Source organism: Somniosus microcephalus, chromosome 2 (genome assembly GCF_052327205.1).
Source record: "Somniosus microcephalus isolate GS21.2 chromosome 2, FLI_Smic_1.0, whole genome shotgun sequence".
NCBI lineage: Eukaryota > Metazoa > Chordata > Chondrichthyes > Squaliformes > Somniosidae > Somniosus > Somniosus microcephalus.
The window spans coordinates 365,042,977-365,059,250 of NC_140988.1; the positions used below are offsets into that span (position 1 = coordinate 365,042,977).

The following is a 16,274-nucleotide window of genomic DNA, read 5'->3' on the forward strand; positions in this document are numbered from 1 at the left end:
CCAAAACCTGACTTGGTGCCACAACAATGTTGTTTTTTTTTACTTGGAAAAATAAAATTCGAAGCTTTGCAACTTCATGGAGCAGAACTACTTATCAACTGGGAGTAAATAGCAATTTTGCCCCATCCCCTCTCCAAATTTCTTCTGCCCTCCCTGAAGGTGCAGACTGGTGCTGGGGCTTCACTAGTGTCATCTCCGGTCGCTACGAGTCAGCCTAGATGGTAAATGCTGGCACTCTGAGGAGGATTAGAGCTGAGCACGTTCCTGTTTGCATCCGATCACGCACTCGGAGTGCTCCTTCCAGCGCGAGTTGAGAGAAGCGTCGCATTGGATGAGTATTTCCAAGTAATAAGGCTTCAGGAGTCTCATGATATTAAAGGATTTAAAAAGTCCATCTTGATCCGCCTGACCAGATTATCTGAGAGAGAGAAAATTGGTAAATAATGATCATGAGTGGGAACCCAGGCTTTCATTTTTGTTTCATTTATATAGAATTTATTTCAACCAACCTAGCCTAGGAGGCCTGTGGGCAATTGTAACCCTTTCTGCTGCATTGCCTGTCCAACACATCAGTGATCGAACATGTGGGGGAAAATATAGCCATTTAATCGTTGAGTTTAAGTGGGGTTTAGGCTCCTCATGGGACTTGTCACTCTTTTTTCCTCTTCCTGATTCTTTTGGATTGAGCCAGGTAAGGAATTGTTGGCCTTTATTACAAGAGGATTTGAGTATAAGAGTAAAGACATCTTGCTGCAACTATAGGGCCCTGGTGAGACCACACCTGGAGTACTGTGTGCAGTTTTGGTCTCCTTACCGAAGGAAGGATATACTTGCCATAGAGGGAGTGCAATGAAGGTTCACCAGACTGATTCCTGGGATGGGGGGATTGTCCTATGAGGAGAGATTGAATAGACTAGGCCTATATTCACTAGAGTTTAGAAGAATGAGAGGTGATCTCATTGAAACATACAAAATTCTTACAGGGCTTGACAGTGTAGATGCAGGGAGGATGTTTCTCCTGGCTGGGGAGTCTAGAACCAGGAGTCACAGTCTCAGAATAAGGGGTCAGGCCTGAGATGAGGAGAAATTTCTTCACTGAGGGTGGTGAGTCTTTGGAATTCTCTAGCCCAGAGGGCTGTGGAGGCTCAGTCATTGAGTATATTCAAGACCGAGATCGATAGATTTTTGGATATTATGGGAGTCCAGGGATATGGGGGAATAGTGCAGGAAAGTGGAGATGAGGTAGAAGATCAGCCATGATCTTGTTGAATGGCGGAGCAGGCTCGAGGGGCCGAATGGCCCACTACTGCTCCTAATTCTTATGAATTCTGCTTTTCCTCAGACTGGTGTGGTACTTGGGTATTGGCTTGTACGTGACGTGAAGGGGCCTCTGGTCATGTATTACCACGAATGTTGATCGCTTTCAGACGAAGTACTTTCCGATGAATACTTCTTGCATTGTTCCCACAGGTGCAATGTAGCAACACTCCAGAGACGGCACGTGTGCATAAGCCGATTGGGAAGACCTCAGAACTGGGGGGAGAATTGCTGTGAAGTGCGCTACGTTATACTGATCCTGGTGCCGCCCAAAACGGTAAACACTTTAAATGTGCTACATTACGGATGTGTTTTGATTTGGTAGCGGTCGGAATGGCGAGCGGGAGTGTTACGGAGGAAAGAGTGCTTTTGCCCATGCTTGGTTTTTATGAACCCCACCCCACAGGTTTTCCTGCACATAATCTAGACGCGAGACTTCAGTGCTGCGGGAGTGCTGAATTGTCAGAGGTGTCTGTTGTCTTCTGGCTGAAACATTAAAGGTTCATGAAGAGCCAATGTCACTGTTGGGAAAAAAAAGTGTAGGGAGTTCCCCTGGTGCCTTGGCTAATAAACATTCCTGTACCAATGCCACTTTTATTTAATTAAAAAAAAAAACTTTTTTATTTGTTCATAGTGTGTGGGCATCACTGGCAAGGCCAGCATTTATTGCCCATTCCTAATTGCCCTTGATTAGCTAGTCATTCATCTTATTTACTGTTTGTGGGATAAACTTGCTTTGTGCAGACTGGCTGCCTCATTTGCCAATATAACAAGTTACTTTTGAAGCGCAGTAACTATTAGTTGGGAAGCATTTTGGGATAAAGGAAGACTTGCTGACCTACATTGGCTACCAGTTTAGAAACCCCTCAAATTTTCATCCTTGTTTTCAAATCCCTCCATGGCCTCACCCCTGCCTATCTCTCTCATCTCCTCCAGCCCTATATTGCCCCTAGACCGCTCTGCCTTTTGAACATCCCCGATTTTATAATCACTCCACCATTGGCGGCCCTGCCTTCAGCTGCCTAGGCCCCAAGCTCTGGAATTCCCTCCCTAAATTTCTCCACCTCACTTTCCTCCTTTTTTGAGATGCTCCTTAAAATCTATTTCATCGACCCATTTTGGTCATTTACACTAACGCCTCCTTATATGACTCGGTAGCATTTTTTTTGATAACGCTCCTTCCTGTGAGTGCCTTGGGATGTTTTATTACGTTTTAAAGATGCTGTATAAATATATAAGTGTTTCATTTCTGTAGTGCCTTTCACAACCTCAGGATGGCCCAAAGCACTTTACAGCCAATGAAGTACTTAAGTGGAGTCACTGTTGTAATGTAGGAAACGCGGCAGCCAAGTTGCGCACAGCAAGCTCCCACAAACAACAATGTGATAATGAGCAGATGATTTTTTTTTTTTAGTGCTGTTGATTGAGGGATAAATATTGGCCCAGAGTCCCCTGCTCTTCTTCGAAATAGTGCCATGATATCTTATGTCCACCTGAGAGCAGAAGGGGCCTCTATTTACCATCTCCTCATAAACTCGGCGAGTCCGGAGGTGCTATACAGGTTGAGCGTCCTGAATCCGACAACCTCGTGGCTGAGCCAGTTTTCGTGGTTTTTTTCCCGAATTTCGGAACATGTTTCTGATGTACGGAAATATCGCAACCTGGGCTCGGGCGTTTCCGGACTTCGGACATCAGAAACGCGGTCCGAAGTCCGGAAATGCCTGGGCCGCTCCGCAATTGCGCCGACGCCTTTCTCCGCCCCTCCCCTTCTGTTAAAGGGGAGGGGCTCTGCAGAGCATCCGATGGCCCACACTAGGCCACCAGGGCGTCATGGTGCCGTGGCCGCCGCCTGGCGGAAACACTTGGTGGAGCTGCGCAGATTAAGGAGGATAAAACACAACACTATAAAGTTTTATTGCATCACTTGCATTTTTCTTAGGAATTTTCAAAAAAAAAGACAACAAAAGTTGATGGGTTTTTGGAGTACAGCTTGAGTGTCCAAAATCTGGAGTTGCGGATTCTGGAACATTTTACGGATTCCGGACGACCCTGCCACCAATCGGTCTGGATTCCAGAACTCCGGATTTTGGATGCTCAACCTGGTATATAAATGCTAGTTTTCTCTAGTTCTCGTCAGAAGGGTGTGGGCCCCACACCAAGAGCTTGAGGGAGACTTTAGGCCGTTAATGACAAAGTACACTGTGTACATGACCAGTAAAAGAATCGGCTTGGAGCGCTGGCAGGGATTGTATCACGTGATCTAGATTCCAGCCTGGAATATGGCACTGGGCACGTGTATCTCCACTGATCCCGTGTTCATGTTTAAACTGCTCCAGTGTTGCTGGCTCCCACCGCGTGGGTCTCGCACAGCTTCTGACAACCTCGGAGATGATTCTGTCAAACTCACTCGGGCTTGCCCTGGGAAGATCACTTTATTTCTTTTTTAAACTAGCGCATCCCAGCAACTGGCCTTGCATTCTGGCCAGCCTTTTTTTTTGGTGTTGTTGCTGGCCGGGAGTGATGTGAACAAGAGGGGGCAGAACTGGCACGGAGCTAGAGCACTAGAAGAGGCCGCTGCAGCCAATGGAAACGGTTTCGCCTCCCAATTAACGGCCCTTGCCTTGATGTCTGAACAATGTCCTTTTTTTTATCCTTCCACAACCCCCCCTGCCCCACCCTTCCAAAAAAAAAAACTGTCTTTTAATGCACTGACATTGCAGAAAAATCAACAACTGGAAACTGCAGTAAAGGTACAGGCATTAACTTTTTTTTAAATATGATTTGGAGAGGCAGAATAATTTTAACAAAATAGCTCATCTATTCAAATAAAGTAAGAGCTGAGCATCAATTTACATAGTATTAAGTAGTATGACGTCGTATTTACAGCACAAACAGGCCATTCGGCCCAATAGGTCCATGCTTCACTTGAGCCTCCTCCCACCCTTTTTCATCTAACCCCATCAACATATCCTTCGAACATCTCAATTCTCTCCTCATTGACTACATGCAATCAACATTGCATCTCAAAGCCTATTTTTGGATTAAACCATGCTAGTGAGACTCTCTCTCATTCGGGGCAGGACATTCAGTGCTAAAATAAGCAGTCACCATAGAATCCATTTCTGCAATCCTAGGATCTTGCAGCACAGAAGGCGGCCATTATGCCCATCATGCCTGTTCCGGCTCTTTGAAAGAGCGATCCAATTAGTCCCACTCCCCCTGCTCTCTCTTCCCACAGCCCTGCAAAGTTTTCCTTTTCCTATGCTACAGCCTTGGTTAAAATGTAGTGTGATCAGTATTAAGTGTGTACACATCTTCACGCAGTTTGCTACCCAAGTGACTCCAAAAGCTACAACGTGAAGGCTTGCTGACATAATTTAATTAAGTGACGCCAGAATTTTCCCAAGACCTGTCAGAGTGGAAAATTAATTCGGAAAGTATTTACTCTTAATATAATCTTCCCAAAGTCTCAATTGACTGAAAATGAGGAATAAAGATATTTGGACATTCAGTAATGGTTGTATTATGGTTCTCGAGTTTAACTCTTTCCTGCATGCCCATGTTGACTCCACTTGGCACCTCATCACCGTGCCAAAGATCAGATTGGGAGCACTATGTTGGGAAGGACATCCTTTTTTTAAAAATAAGCAGTGTCATGTTTATCTTGTTACAAGTGATCGCCGTGTAGTTTTTTTTTGTCCCAACCAAAAGCTCCTATTTTCCCCCTCTAGTGTCTGGCTGAATACATTACATCCGCCCTTCCTTTACGACAGTATATCTTCTAATCAAAGGTGTTGCTATGGGTATCCGCATGGGTCCCAGCTATGCCTGCCTTTTTGTGGGATATGTGGAACGCTCTTTGTTCCAGTCCTACTCGGGTCCCCTCCCTCACCTTTTTCCGGTACATTGATGACTGTGTATCGGTGCCTTTTCCTGCTCTCGCCCTGAACTAGACAGTTTCATTCAATTTGCCTCCAATTTCCACCCTTCCCTCATCTTCACATGGTCCATCTCTGACTCTTCCCTTCCTTGACTTCTCCGTCTCCATCTCTGGGGATAGGTTTTTGACAAATATTCACTACAAGCCCACTGCTACCTGGACTACACTTCCTCCCAGCCCGCCTCCTGTAAGGACTCTATTCCATTCTCCCCAGTTTCTCCGTCTCTGCCGCACCTGCTCTGATGATGCCACCTTCCATACCAGTGCTTCCGACATGTCTTCCTTTTGCCTCAACCGGGGATTCCCCTCTACAGTGGTTGACACGGCACTTCTGCCCTCACCCCTGCCCCTCCCTCCCGGAACCACGATAGAGTTCCCCTTGTCCTCGCCTTTCACCCCACCAGCCTCCACATTCAGCGGATCATCCTCTGCCATCTCCAGCGTGATCCCACCACCAAACGCATCTTCCCCTCCCCTCCCCTTTCAGCATTCCGTAGGGACCGCTCCCTCCGCGACACCCTAGTCCACTCTATTACCCCAGCACCCCTTCCCTTCATCCGGCACCTTCCGTGCAAGCGCAGGAGAGGCAACACAGCGATTTACTTGTACTTCTTGCAATTTAGTATACTGTATTCGCTGCTTACGATGCGGTCTCCTCTACAATGGGGAGACCAAACGCAGATTGGGTGACCGCTTTGCGGAACACCTGTGTTTAGTCCGTAAGGGGGACCCCGAGCTTCCGGTCGCCTGTCACTTTAATTCACCGCTCCACTCCCACTCAGACCTCACCATCCTCGGCCTCTTGCATTGTTCCACGGAAGCTCAGCGTAAGCTCGAGGAACAGCACCTCATTTTCGATTAGGCACTTTACAGCCCTCTGGACTCAACATAGAGTTCAACAATTTCAGACCATAACCTCGGGCCCTATCTCATTTTTTATCCACACATTTTGTTTGCGCCCCTTTTTTTTTCTTCCCTCCCACAGCGCAATTCACACTTCGTCTAAAGCCATCCTTTGTTTCTTAACCTGTCCCATTACCATCTCCTCTTGCCTTGAAGATCTCTTAATGCCTCTTTACCTCTTTACTTCTCTTGCCTTCCATCCTATCACAGACCTTCCCTTTTGTTCTTTCATCCCCTCCCCCATTTTCCAGCCCCTAAACTTGCTTTAAAATCTGTTCCTTTTCCTGTTTTTTTTTTTTTTTTCAGTTCTGACGAAAGATCTTCGACCTGAAACGTTAACTCTGTTTCTCTCTCCACGGATGCTGCCTGGCTTGCTGAGTTTTTCCAGTTGTTCTAATTTCTAAGCTGCTTGTTTGTGTCTGGGAACTACACTTTCTGGTTCTGAGGAGGGCCTTGGTGTTGACTGTTGATGGTCAAGTTGGGCGCGAGAATTTACTTGATCGCTCCATTGGGATGACTATGCTCAAGGCATAGAGTATCATCCTGAGCGTCATTAGTTCATGGTGAACTGGCCCTAATGTTCAGTAATTTTTTGCCTTTAATTTATGCCTTTGATCTGTACACTGACATTCTACGGCTGCTTGCGTTGCAAGATCTTTCTGTGTAGCTTGTTTGATGGTCTTGTGTATAGAATGTTGAGCTACAAAATGACTGACTTCCTCAACACCCTCTGTCTAATGACTTGTGATATTCCCTTGATTTGCACACACAATTATCAGGCCTTCAGCGATTTAGTTGTAACATTGGGCTTTCAATGACCAGCTCTGGATCCGAGAAGAAGCTTTGGATTGCTGCTTGGGGAATATGGAGATCAGAAGCTGGTGATCTGTAAAGCATTGCAAAATCATCAACCCATAATTATAGGTGGAATTATTGCATAGCCCATATAATTGGCAATTCTTCATGTTCAATCTGGCTGTAATGTTACTCTGGAATTGAGTGAACCACTCTGGACCAAGATATTTTTTTCTGTGAAAGGACTGCCCCTAAAGCAGTCAGAACATCAGTATAGCTCCCCACTGGGCTGCTGATATAAAAATAAGCTGTTGCTGCCAAATCAGATAGTGATTGCTTGATTTGAGGAAGGGCATAGGCCATTCGGCCCCTCGAGCCTCTTCTACCATTCACTTAGATCATGCTGGCCTTCCTGTTTGAAGATGCTACCTTTTTTAATTGTTGGTTCTCAATGGCTCAGTAACTGTAGCCAAATTGGTAATAAAATCGGATCGCTTCCATGCCTAGAAGACTGCAGTTGCTGATGTGTTATTTGGAGGGGTGAATGGTGTTGAGCTGCTTGGGGTGTGGAGACATTCCCTGCTTTGTGAACACTAGGCCAAAATACTCTTGCCAAATTCACACCTTGCTTGTGAGTGTAGAGTTGTTTCCTTGCCGCCTGTGAAAAACGCTGTGAAGGTGTGTATTGTCTTCTGCTAGGCAGGTTGCACGTATTAGAATATTATCACTTGCATTCAAAGCACCTGCAATCCCTTCGATATCTCGTTGAATGGTACACTGAAATACTTCTGCTACTGAAGATGTGCTGAAAGTTAGCCCCTTGTGCCACTTCGGACCAGCACGTCATGCAATATAGTGACTCTCCTTGGCAAATTCTAGTTGGTGACTCCCAGATTTGGGGCCTAGCTTCAAGAAAACACACGATCCGTTTACTTCTGATCTTATCCAGGTTTGGCATACCCAGTCACTCATGCTTTTGTTTGATTTCTGCCTAATGATACAGAAGGATATATAGTTGGGATTCTTGGGATCTACTGAAGATGAGACCCAAGGTATGGGACTGTCCTCAAACATAGGCTTGCCAGCAAAGTTGAAGCCCATGGAATAAAAGGGACAGTGGCAGCATGGATATGAAATTGGCTAAGTGACAGGAATAGTCCACAGTGGTGAACGGTTGTTTATTGGACTGGAGGAAGGTATACAGTGGTGTTCCCCAGGGGTTGGTACTGGGACCATTGCTTTACTTGATATGTATTTTGGACTTGGGTGTACAGGGCACAATTTCAAAATTTGCAAATGACACAAAACTTAGAAGTATAGTGAACAGTGAGGAGGAGAGTGATAGACTTCACGAGGACATAGACAGGCTGGTGGAATGGGCAGACATGCGGCAGATGAAATTTAACACAGAAAAGTGTGAAGTGATGCATTTTGGTAGGAAGAACAAGGAAAGGCAATATTAACTAAAGGGTACAATCCTAAAGGGGGTGCAGGAACAGAGGCCTGGGGGTATATGTGCACAAATTGTTGAAGGTGGCAGGACAGGTTGAGAAAGCAGTTTAAAAAAAGCATATGGGATCCTGGGCTTCATGCATAGAGTACAAAAGCAAGGAAGTTATGATGAACCTTTATAAACACTGGTTCGGCCTCAATTGGAGTATTGTGTCCAATTCTGGGCACCGCACTTTAGGAAGGATCTGAGGGCCTTGGAGGGTGCAGAAAAGATTTACAAGAATGGTCCCAGGGATGAGGAACTTCAGTTATGTGGATAGACTGGAGAAGCTGGGGTTGTTCTCCTTGGAGCAGAGAATGTTGAGAGGAAACTTGATAGAGGTATTCAAAATCATGAGGGGTCTGGACAGAGTAGATGGAGAGAAACTGCGGACACAGATTTAGGGTGATTGGCAGATGAACCAAAGGTGACATGAGGAAAAACTTTTTTACACAGTGAGTTGTTAGGATCTGGAATGCTCGTCTCCTTAGGCAGTCTCTCGGAACCGAGATGACTTGCTTCCACATTAAAAATGAGTTCGCAGGTGACTGAGGAGTCCAATGTGGGACCTACAGTCTCTGTCACCGGTGGGGCAGACGGTGGTTGAAGGGGCGGGTGGGTGGGGTGCTTGGGTTGACGTGCGCTGCCTGCGCTTGGCTTCCGCTTGCTCCCGGCGAAGAGACTCGGTGTTTGGCGCCTTCCCGGATGCTTCCCCCTCCACTTTGTGTGGTCTTGGGCCAGGGATTCCCAGGTGTCGATGGGGATGTTGCACTTTTTCAAGGAGGCTTTGAGGGTGTCCTTGAAGCGTTTCCTCTGCCCACCTGGGGCTCTCTTGCCGTGCCAGAGCTCCGAGTAGAGCGCTTATTTTGGGAGTCTCATATCGGGCATGCAGACAATGTGACCCGTCCATCGGAGCTGATCGAGCGTGGTCAAAGCTTCGATGCTGGGGATGTTGTCCTGAGCGAGAACACTGACGTCGGTGCGCCTATCCTGCCAATGGATTTGCAGGATCTTGCGGAGGCAGCGTTGGTGGTACATCTCCAGTGCTTTGAGGTGCCTGCTGTACATGGTCCATGTCTGAGGCATACAGCAGGGCGGGTATCACTGCTGCTCTGTAGACCATGAGCTTAGTGCCGGGTTTGAGGTCCTGGTCTCCACACACACTCGTCCTCAGGCGACCAAAGGCTGCACTGGCACACTGAAGGTGGTATAACAGAAAATGCTGGAAAAATTCAACAGGCCAGGCAGCATCCGTGGAGAGTGAAAGAGTTAACGTTTCAGGTCGAAGACCTTTTGTCAGAACTGGGGGGAAAAAGCAGGAAATGGAAAGATTTTAAAGCAAGTTTAGGGGCTGGGAAAAGGGGGAGGGGATGAAAGAACGAAAGGGAAGGTCAGATAGGATAGAAAGCAGGAGACATTAAGAGATCTTCAAGGCAAGAGGAGGTGGTAATGTGACAGGTTAAGGAACAAAGGGTGGCTCTAGATGAAGTGTGAATTGTGCTGGCAGAATGAAGGACAGCTGCCATGTGGGAGGGAAGGAAAAAAAGCCAAACAAAGTGGATTAAAAAAATGTATGTGCAGTACTGTGTGGCAGGGGCAGGTTGGTAGAGGACCTTTGTCTTACGGGTGTTTAGTGTAAGACCCATGCTCTCGTAAGCTTCGGTGAAGGTGTTGTTGATGGTTTGGAGTTCGACCTCCGTGAGCGCAGACGCAAGCATCATCTGCATACTGTAATTCGATGACAGAGGATGGGACGACCTTGGATCTGGACTGGAGGTGATGGAGGTTGAACAGTTTCCCTTTTGTTCTGTAAATTAGCACCACTCCAGTGGGGCGCTTACTGAGGGTGAGATGGAGCATTGCAGCAAGGAAGATCGCGAAGAGTGTTGGTGCGCTGACGCGGCCTTGCTTGACCCCGGTTCGTACGTGAATTGGGTCTGTGGTGGAACCGCTCGTTGGATCACGGCTTGCATGTCGTCGTGAAACAGGCGGAGGATGGTGAAAAACTTGAGGGAAGCCGAATTTGAGGAGGACGCTCCTTAAACCCTTACGGTTGACGGTGTCAAAGGCCTTTGAGATCAAAGAAGGCCATATGCAGCGGTTGATGCTGTTCCCTGCATTTCTCTTGTAATTGATGTGCGGTGAAGATCATGTCTATTGTGCCCCTTAGTGGGTGGAATCCACATTGCGACTCTGGGAGGAGCTCTTCGGCCACTGGGAGAAGGCGATTGAGGAGGATTCTTGCGGAATCTGGAATGCACTGCCTGCGGATGGTGGAGGCAGCCTCAATCATGGCTTTCAAAAGGGAATTGCTTAAGTACCTGAAGGAAAAATAATTGCAGGGCAAGGGGAAAGAACAGAGGAAGTGGGACTAGCTGAAGTGTTCTTGCAGAGAGCCGGCCGGGCTCGACAGGCCGAATGGCCTCCTTCTGTGTTGTAACCATTCGATGATTTCTAACATTTCCTCCACACAAGAAAGCTGAGGAAATGCATTTTGTGATGAAGCTCATGAGCAGGAATAATGGGGCATGCTAATGTGCAGTTTGACTTGCCTGTACTTTCAAATGCTTGAGAAAGCTAATTGAAAATAGCAGCTTGGCAGATTGATGCTACAAGTAGGCCAAAGGTTTGAGTGTTTGAACTGTTTGCAGGCCAGATAATTCCTTTTGTGACCAGCTTGTGTTTTATCGGGCTCTTGACAAAAGTATTAAACGCTGAACGAGGTTGGCTTTGCATCAAGTGGTGGTGCTTCACTTTGAGGTAGATTGGTAACTGGATTTGTTGATATTTCGTGGACAACTGGAATCCACAAGAGCTTGAATTTGTACCCCTTAAATTCTCTCTCTCTCTCTCTCTCTCTCTCTCTCTCTAACAAGGGAAATTGGGGATAGCATAAGATCCAAGGAGAGCACATATAAATTGGCCAGAAAAAGCAGTAAACCTGAGGATTGGGAGCAGTTTAGGATTCAGCAAAGGAGGACAAAGGGATTCATTAAAAGGGGGGAAAATAGAATATGACAGTAAGCTTGCAGGGAACATAAAAACTGACTGTAAAAGCTTCTATAGATATGTGAAGAGAAAAAGATTGGTGAAGTCAAGCGTAGGTCCCTTGCAGTCAGAATCAAGGGAATTTATAATGGGGACCAAAGAAATGGCAGACCAATTAAATATATACTTTGGTTCTGTCTTCACAAAGGAGGACACAAATAACCTTCCAGAGATGTTGGGGAACATAGGGTCTAATGAGAGGGAGGAATTGAATGAAATCAGTATCTGTAGGGAAATAGATGGGATTGAAGGCCGATTAAATACCCAGGGCCTGATAATCTACATCCTAGGATACTTAAGGAAGTGGCCCTAGAAATAGTAGATGCATTGCTGGTCATCTTCCAAAATTCTATAGACACTGGAACAGTTCCCACAGATTGGAGGGTAGCTAATGTAACCCCACTATTTAAAAAGGTGGTAGAGAGAAAACGGGGAATTATAGACCAGTAAGCCTCGGTAGTGGGGAAAATGCTAGAGTCCATTATAAAAGATGTAATAGCAGAGCACTTGGAAAACCGTGCAGGATCGGACAAAGTCAGCATGGATTTACAAAAGGTAAATCATGCTTGACTAATCTACTGGAATTTTTTGAGGATGTAACTGGTAAAATAGATAAGGGAGAACCAGTGGATGTGGTGTATTTGGACTTTCAGAAGGCTTTCGATAAGGTCCCACATAAGAGATTGGCGTGCAAAGTTAAAGCACATGGGACTGGGGTAAGGTACTGACTTGGATAGAGAACTGATTGGCAGACAGGAAGCAAAGAGTTGGAATAAACGGGTCTTTTTCCGAGTGGCAGGCAGTGACTAGTGGGGTACCGCAGGGATCGGTGCTAGGACCCCAGCTATTCACAATATATGTTAATAATCTAGACAAGGGAACTAGATGTAATATCTCCCAAATTTGCAGATGACTCCAAGCTGGGTGGGCGTGTGTGCTGTGAGGAGGATGCAGAGAAACTCCAGTATGATTTGGACAGGTTGGGTGATTGGGCAGATGCATGGCAGATGCAGTATGATGTGGATAAATGCGAGGTTATCCACTTTGGTAGCAAAAACAGGAAGACAGATTATTATCTGAGCGGCAATAGATTGGGAGAAGGGGAAGTGCAACGAGACCTGGGTGTCCTTGTGCACCAGTCACTGAAGGTAAGCATGCAGATGCAGCAGGCGGTTAAGAAGGCAAATGGTATGTTGGCCTTCATAGTGAGGATTTGAGTACAGGAGCAAGGATGTCTTGCTGCAGTTGTACAGGGCCTTGGTGAGACCACACCTTGAGTATTGTGTGCAGTTTTGGTCGTCTTATCTGAGGAAGGATGTTCTTGCCATGGAGGGAGTGCAGCAAAAATTCACCAGACTGATACCTGGGATGGCAGGAATGACGTATGAGGAGAGATTGGGTCGATTAGGCTTATCACAGAATCCCCACAGTGCAGATAGAGGCCATTTCGGCCCATCGAGCCTGCACTGACACATATCCCACCCTATCCCTGTAACCCCACTTATTTAATCCCCTAACACTAAGGGTCAATTTATCATAGCCAAATCAACCTAACCCGCACATCTTTGGACTGTGGGAGGAAACCCACGCAGACACAGGGAGAATGTGCAAACTCCACACAGACAGTCGCCCGAGGCCAGATTTGAACCCGGGTCCCTGGCGCTGAGGCAACAGTGCTAACCACTATGCCACCGTGCCCCCCTATGTTCGCTAGAGTTTAGAAGAATGAGAGGGGATCTCATTGAAACTTATAAAATTCTAACAGAACTAGACAGGCTAGATGCAGAAAGGATGTTCCTGATGGCGGGAGAGTCTGCAACCGGGGGGGTCACAGGATAAGGGGTAAGCCATTTAGGACAGAGATGAGGAGGAATTTCTTCACCCAGAGAGTGGTGAACCTGTGGCATTCTCTACCACAGAAGGCAGTTGAGGCCCACTTATTAAATATATTCAAGAAGGTGATGGATATATTTCTTGAGGCTAAAGGGATATGGGGAGAAAGCAGGGTCAGGGTACTGAATTTGGATGATCAGCCATGATCTCATTAAATGGCGGAGCAGGCTCGAGGAGCCGAATGGCCTACCTCTCTCTCTCTCTCTCTCTCTCTCTCTCTCTCTCTCAGTGCTCTGACCGCTTGTAAAAGCTGGTCTAAGTTGAGCTGCTCTTCTCTGGGTGCTCGGACACGCAGCTTTTTCAATGAATTCTTCTGTAATCTCTTTATTTGGATTTCATCATCTGAATCTGGAACCATATTTTACTGCTCATCGAAATTTTCAGAAGGCAGTTACAGATTCATTCTTGGTGTTCTTCAGACCATTACAAAACGATTTGATTCATATGTTGCATTTTACCTGGGAATGAGATGATCAGCTATTGCTTTCTTAGCTGTATCATAGTCTACATCATTTTCGGTATTTGTGCAGTGTGCGGAATTGTATCTTGCACATGTTCGTCTCAATGCAGAAGAATACCATTGGTGATATCGGCGTGTCACAGGACACTCAAAGCACAGAACCCAATTCTCCCACCTTGATGGGAGTGAAGTCAGGTTGTTGTGTAGGTTGAATGGGAATACAGGGGGCAAGCCTAAGACCGGTTTACTAGTGGAGCTGTTTTGCTACTCGGCTTGATCCAGATATATGGGCTACACTGGGAGTATGGTTATTGTGGATGATGGGTCAGTTGAAAATTTCAAGAATTGAGATCGTTAGATTTTTGCTAGCTAAGGATTGTCGGTGACCTGGAGCAAAGGCAGGTAAATGGAACAGAGGTGCACATCAGCGACGATCTAACAATTGCTGAACAGGCTCATGGGGCTGAATGGTCTACTGTTGAGTTGCAATCACTGCATAGTCTTTGTTCCTGCAGAAAACACTTGCTTTCCCCCTCTAGTGGCCGGATGAATACACCGCAACCATTAGAAATAATCCGAATTCTTCTTTAAACTTGTTCCGGTGGCGGTTGCCCACCTTAACTGAACCTGGTGATGTAGGTGGAGTGACCGTATTGCTGGGTTCCTCGATGCCATGTTTACATGGGAATCCCACGCTTAAAATCAAACCTTCAGAACAAAAAAGTCTGTCCTTGCAGAGAAAAGAAATGCTGGATGTAATCTGGCTTCCTTCAATATTCACCAGTGTGCTGCATAACCTTTCTTTCCCTTGCTATGTTCTCATTTTCCTTTTCTGCATTGTGTTTAGTCATTGAGCTTCAGAGAGGAGTTCTGCTAGGCCCCATATCTGGAGGTGAAAGCACTTCCAACTTGCAAAACAAACTATAATTAGTGAGTATTTTCCAATACGCATAAGATTGGGATTCCCTTCTGCCATTGTGGGTTCAAATTCCCTAACCACACTTTCCCCCCCCCCCCCCCCCCCCCATGTGCAAGCTCAACATATATTTTATACACGTTTCCCAAGTGATATACTCTTTTATTTATATAAAAAAAAAAAAAAAAATCTAATTTGAAAAATAAATATTGCCCAGCTGATCTAAGGGCCAATTTTAACTCTGGGTGTGAACCGGGTGGGCAGGGACAGTGGGAGGACTTCATCAGTGTGATGCCCGTGTAATTTAATTTAAAAAAAAAAAAAAAGAAAACTCTTGGGCCAATATGATTGATGAGCTGGCCACCAGATCGCATTGGGAAATGGGCAGCCTGCCCACTTTTTTTTCTGCGCACATGCATGCTAAACAGCAGAACCAGCCTGCTCTAGATGGAGCCAAGTGTTCTTGCAACCAATGGATCCGGCCAAAGCTCTGCAGCCCTGCCATATCCAGTCATGCATGGTGGACAATTAAGCAACTAATGGAAGGTGGAGGAGGAGGAGGCTCCATGAACATCCTTATCTTCAGCGATGGCAAGAGCCCAGCACATGAGTACAAAAGTCAAAGCTGAAGCATTTACAACCATCTTCAGCCAGAAGTGTCAAGTGGATGATCCCCTTTTTGGCCTCTTGCTGAGGTCCCCACCATCATGGATGCAAATCTTCAACCAATTTGATTTACTCCGCATGACATTAAGAAATGGCTGAGTGCGCACTACACAGCAAAGGCTACAGTCCCTGAAGACTTGTGCTTCAGAACTAGCTGCGCCTCTAGCCAAGCTGTTCCAGTACAGCTACAACACTGGCATCTACCCGACAATGTGGAAAACTGCCCAGGTATGTCCTGTCCACAAAATGCAGGACAAATCCAACCCTGCCAATTACTGCCCTATCATCCTACTCTTAACAGCTAAGTGATGCAAGGAGTTGCCAACAATGCTATCCAACGGCACTTGCTCACCAATGCTCAGTTTGGGTTCTGTTAGGGCCACACACCTCCAGATCGCACTACAAATATGGAGATGAAGTGAGAGTGACTGCCCTTGACATTGAGGCAATATTTGACAGACTGTGGCACCAAGGAGCCCTAGTAAAACGGAAGTCAGTGGGCACAAAGGAAGATGGTTGTGGGAGGCCAATCATCTCAGCCCCAGGACATCACTGCAGGAGGTTCACAGGGTAGTGTCCTAGGCCCAACTATCTTCATCTGCTTCATAATGACCTTCCCTCCATCAAGGTTAGAATTGGGGCTGTTTGCTGTTGATTGCTCAATGTTCAGCTCCAGATAATAAAAAATAAAATATCAGCTAGATAAAAGTCCCATACCAGTGTGGTTGATTTAAGTGATCTGAAGTGGCCTTAGCAAGGCACTCTGTTGTATCAAGACCAGCAGCAGTGCAAGAAAAAGGTCCACCACTTTCTCGCGATACCGAGGGGTGGGCAATAAATGCCA

At 46.3% G+C, this 16,274-nt stretch overlaps 1 protein-coding gene across 2 annotated transcripts in view; it reads left to right on the forward strand.

The window, feature by feature from the left end:
* slc4a11 (solute carrier family 4 member 11) overlaps positions 1-16,274 on the forward strand; it is a 165,959-nt gene that overhangs the window by 74,885 nt on the left and 74,800 nt on the right. For both annotated transcript variants that reach the window (XM_085975597.1, XM_085975598.1), the window contains one exon: positions 1,471-1,594. In XM_085975597.1, the coding sequence (XP_085831723.1) occupies positions 1,471-1,594 (124 nt within the window). The remainder of the gene's footprint in view (positions 1-1,470; positions 1,595-16,274) is intronic.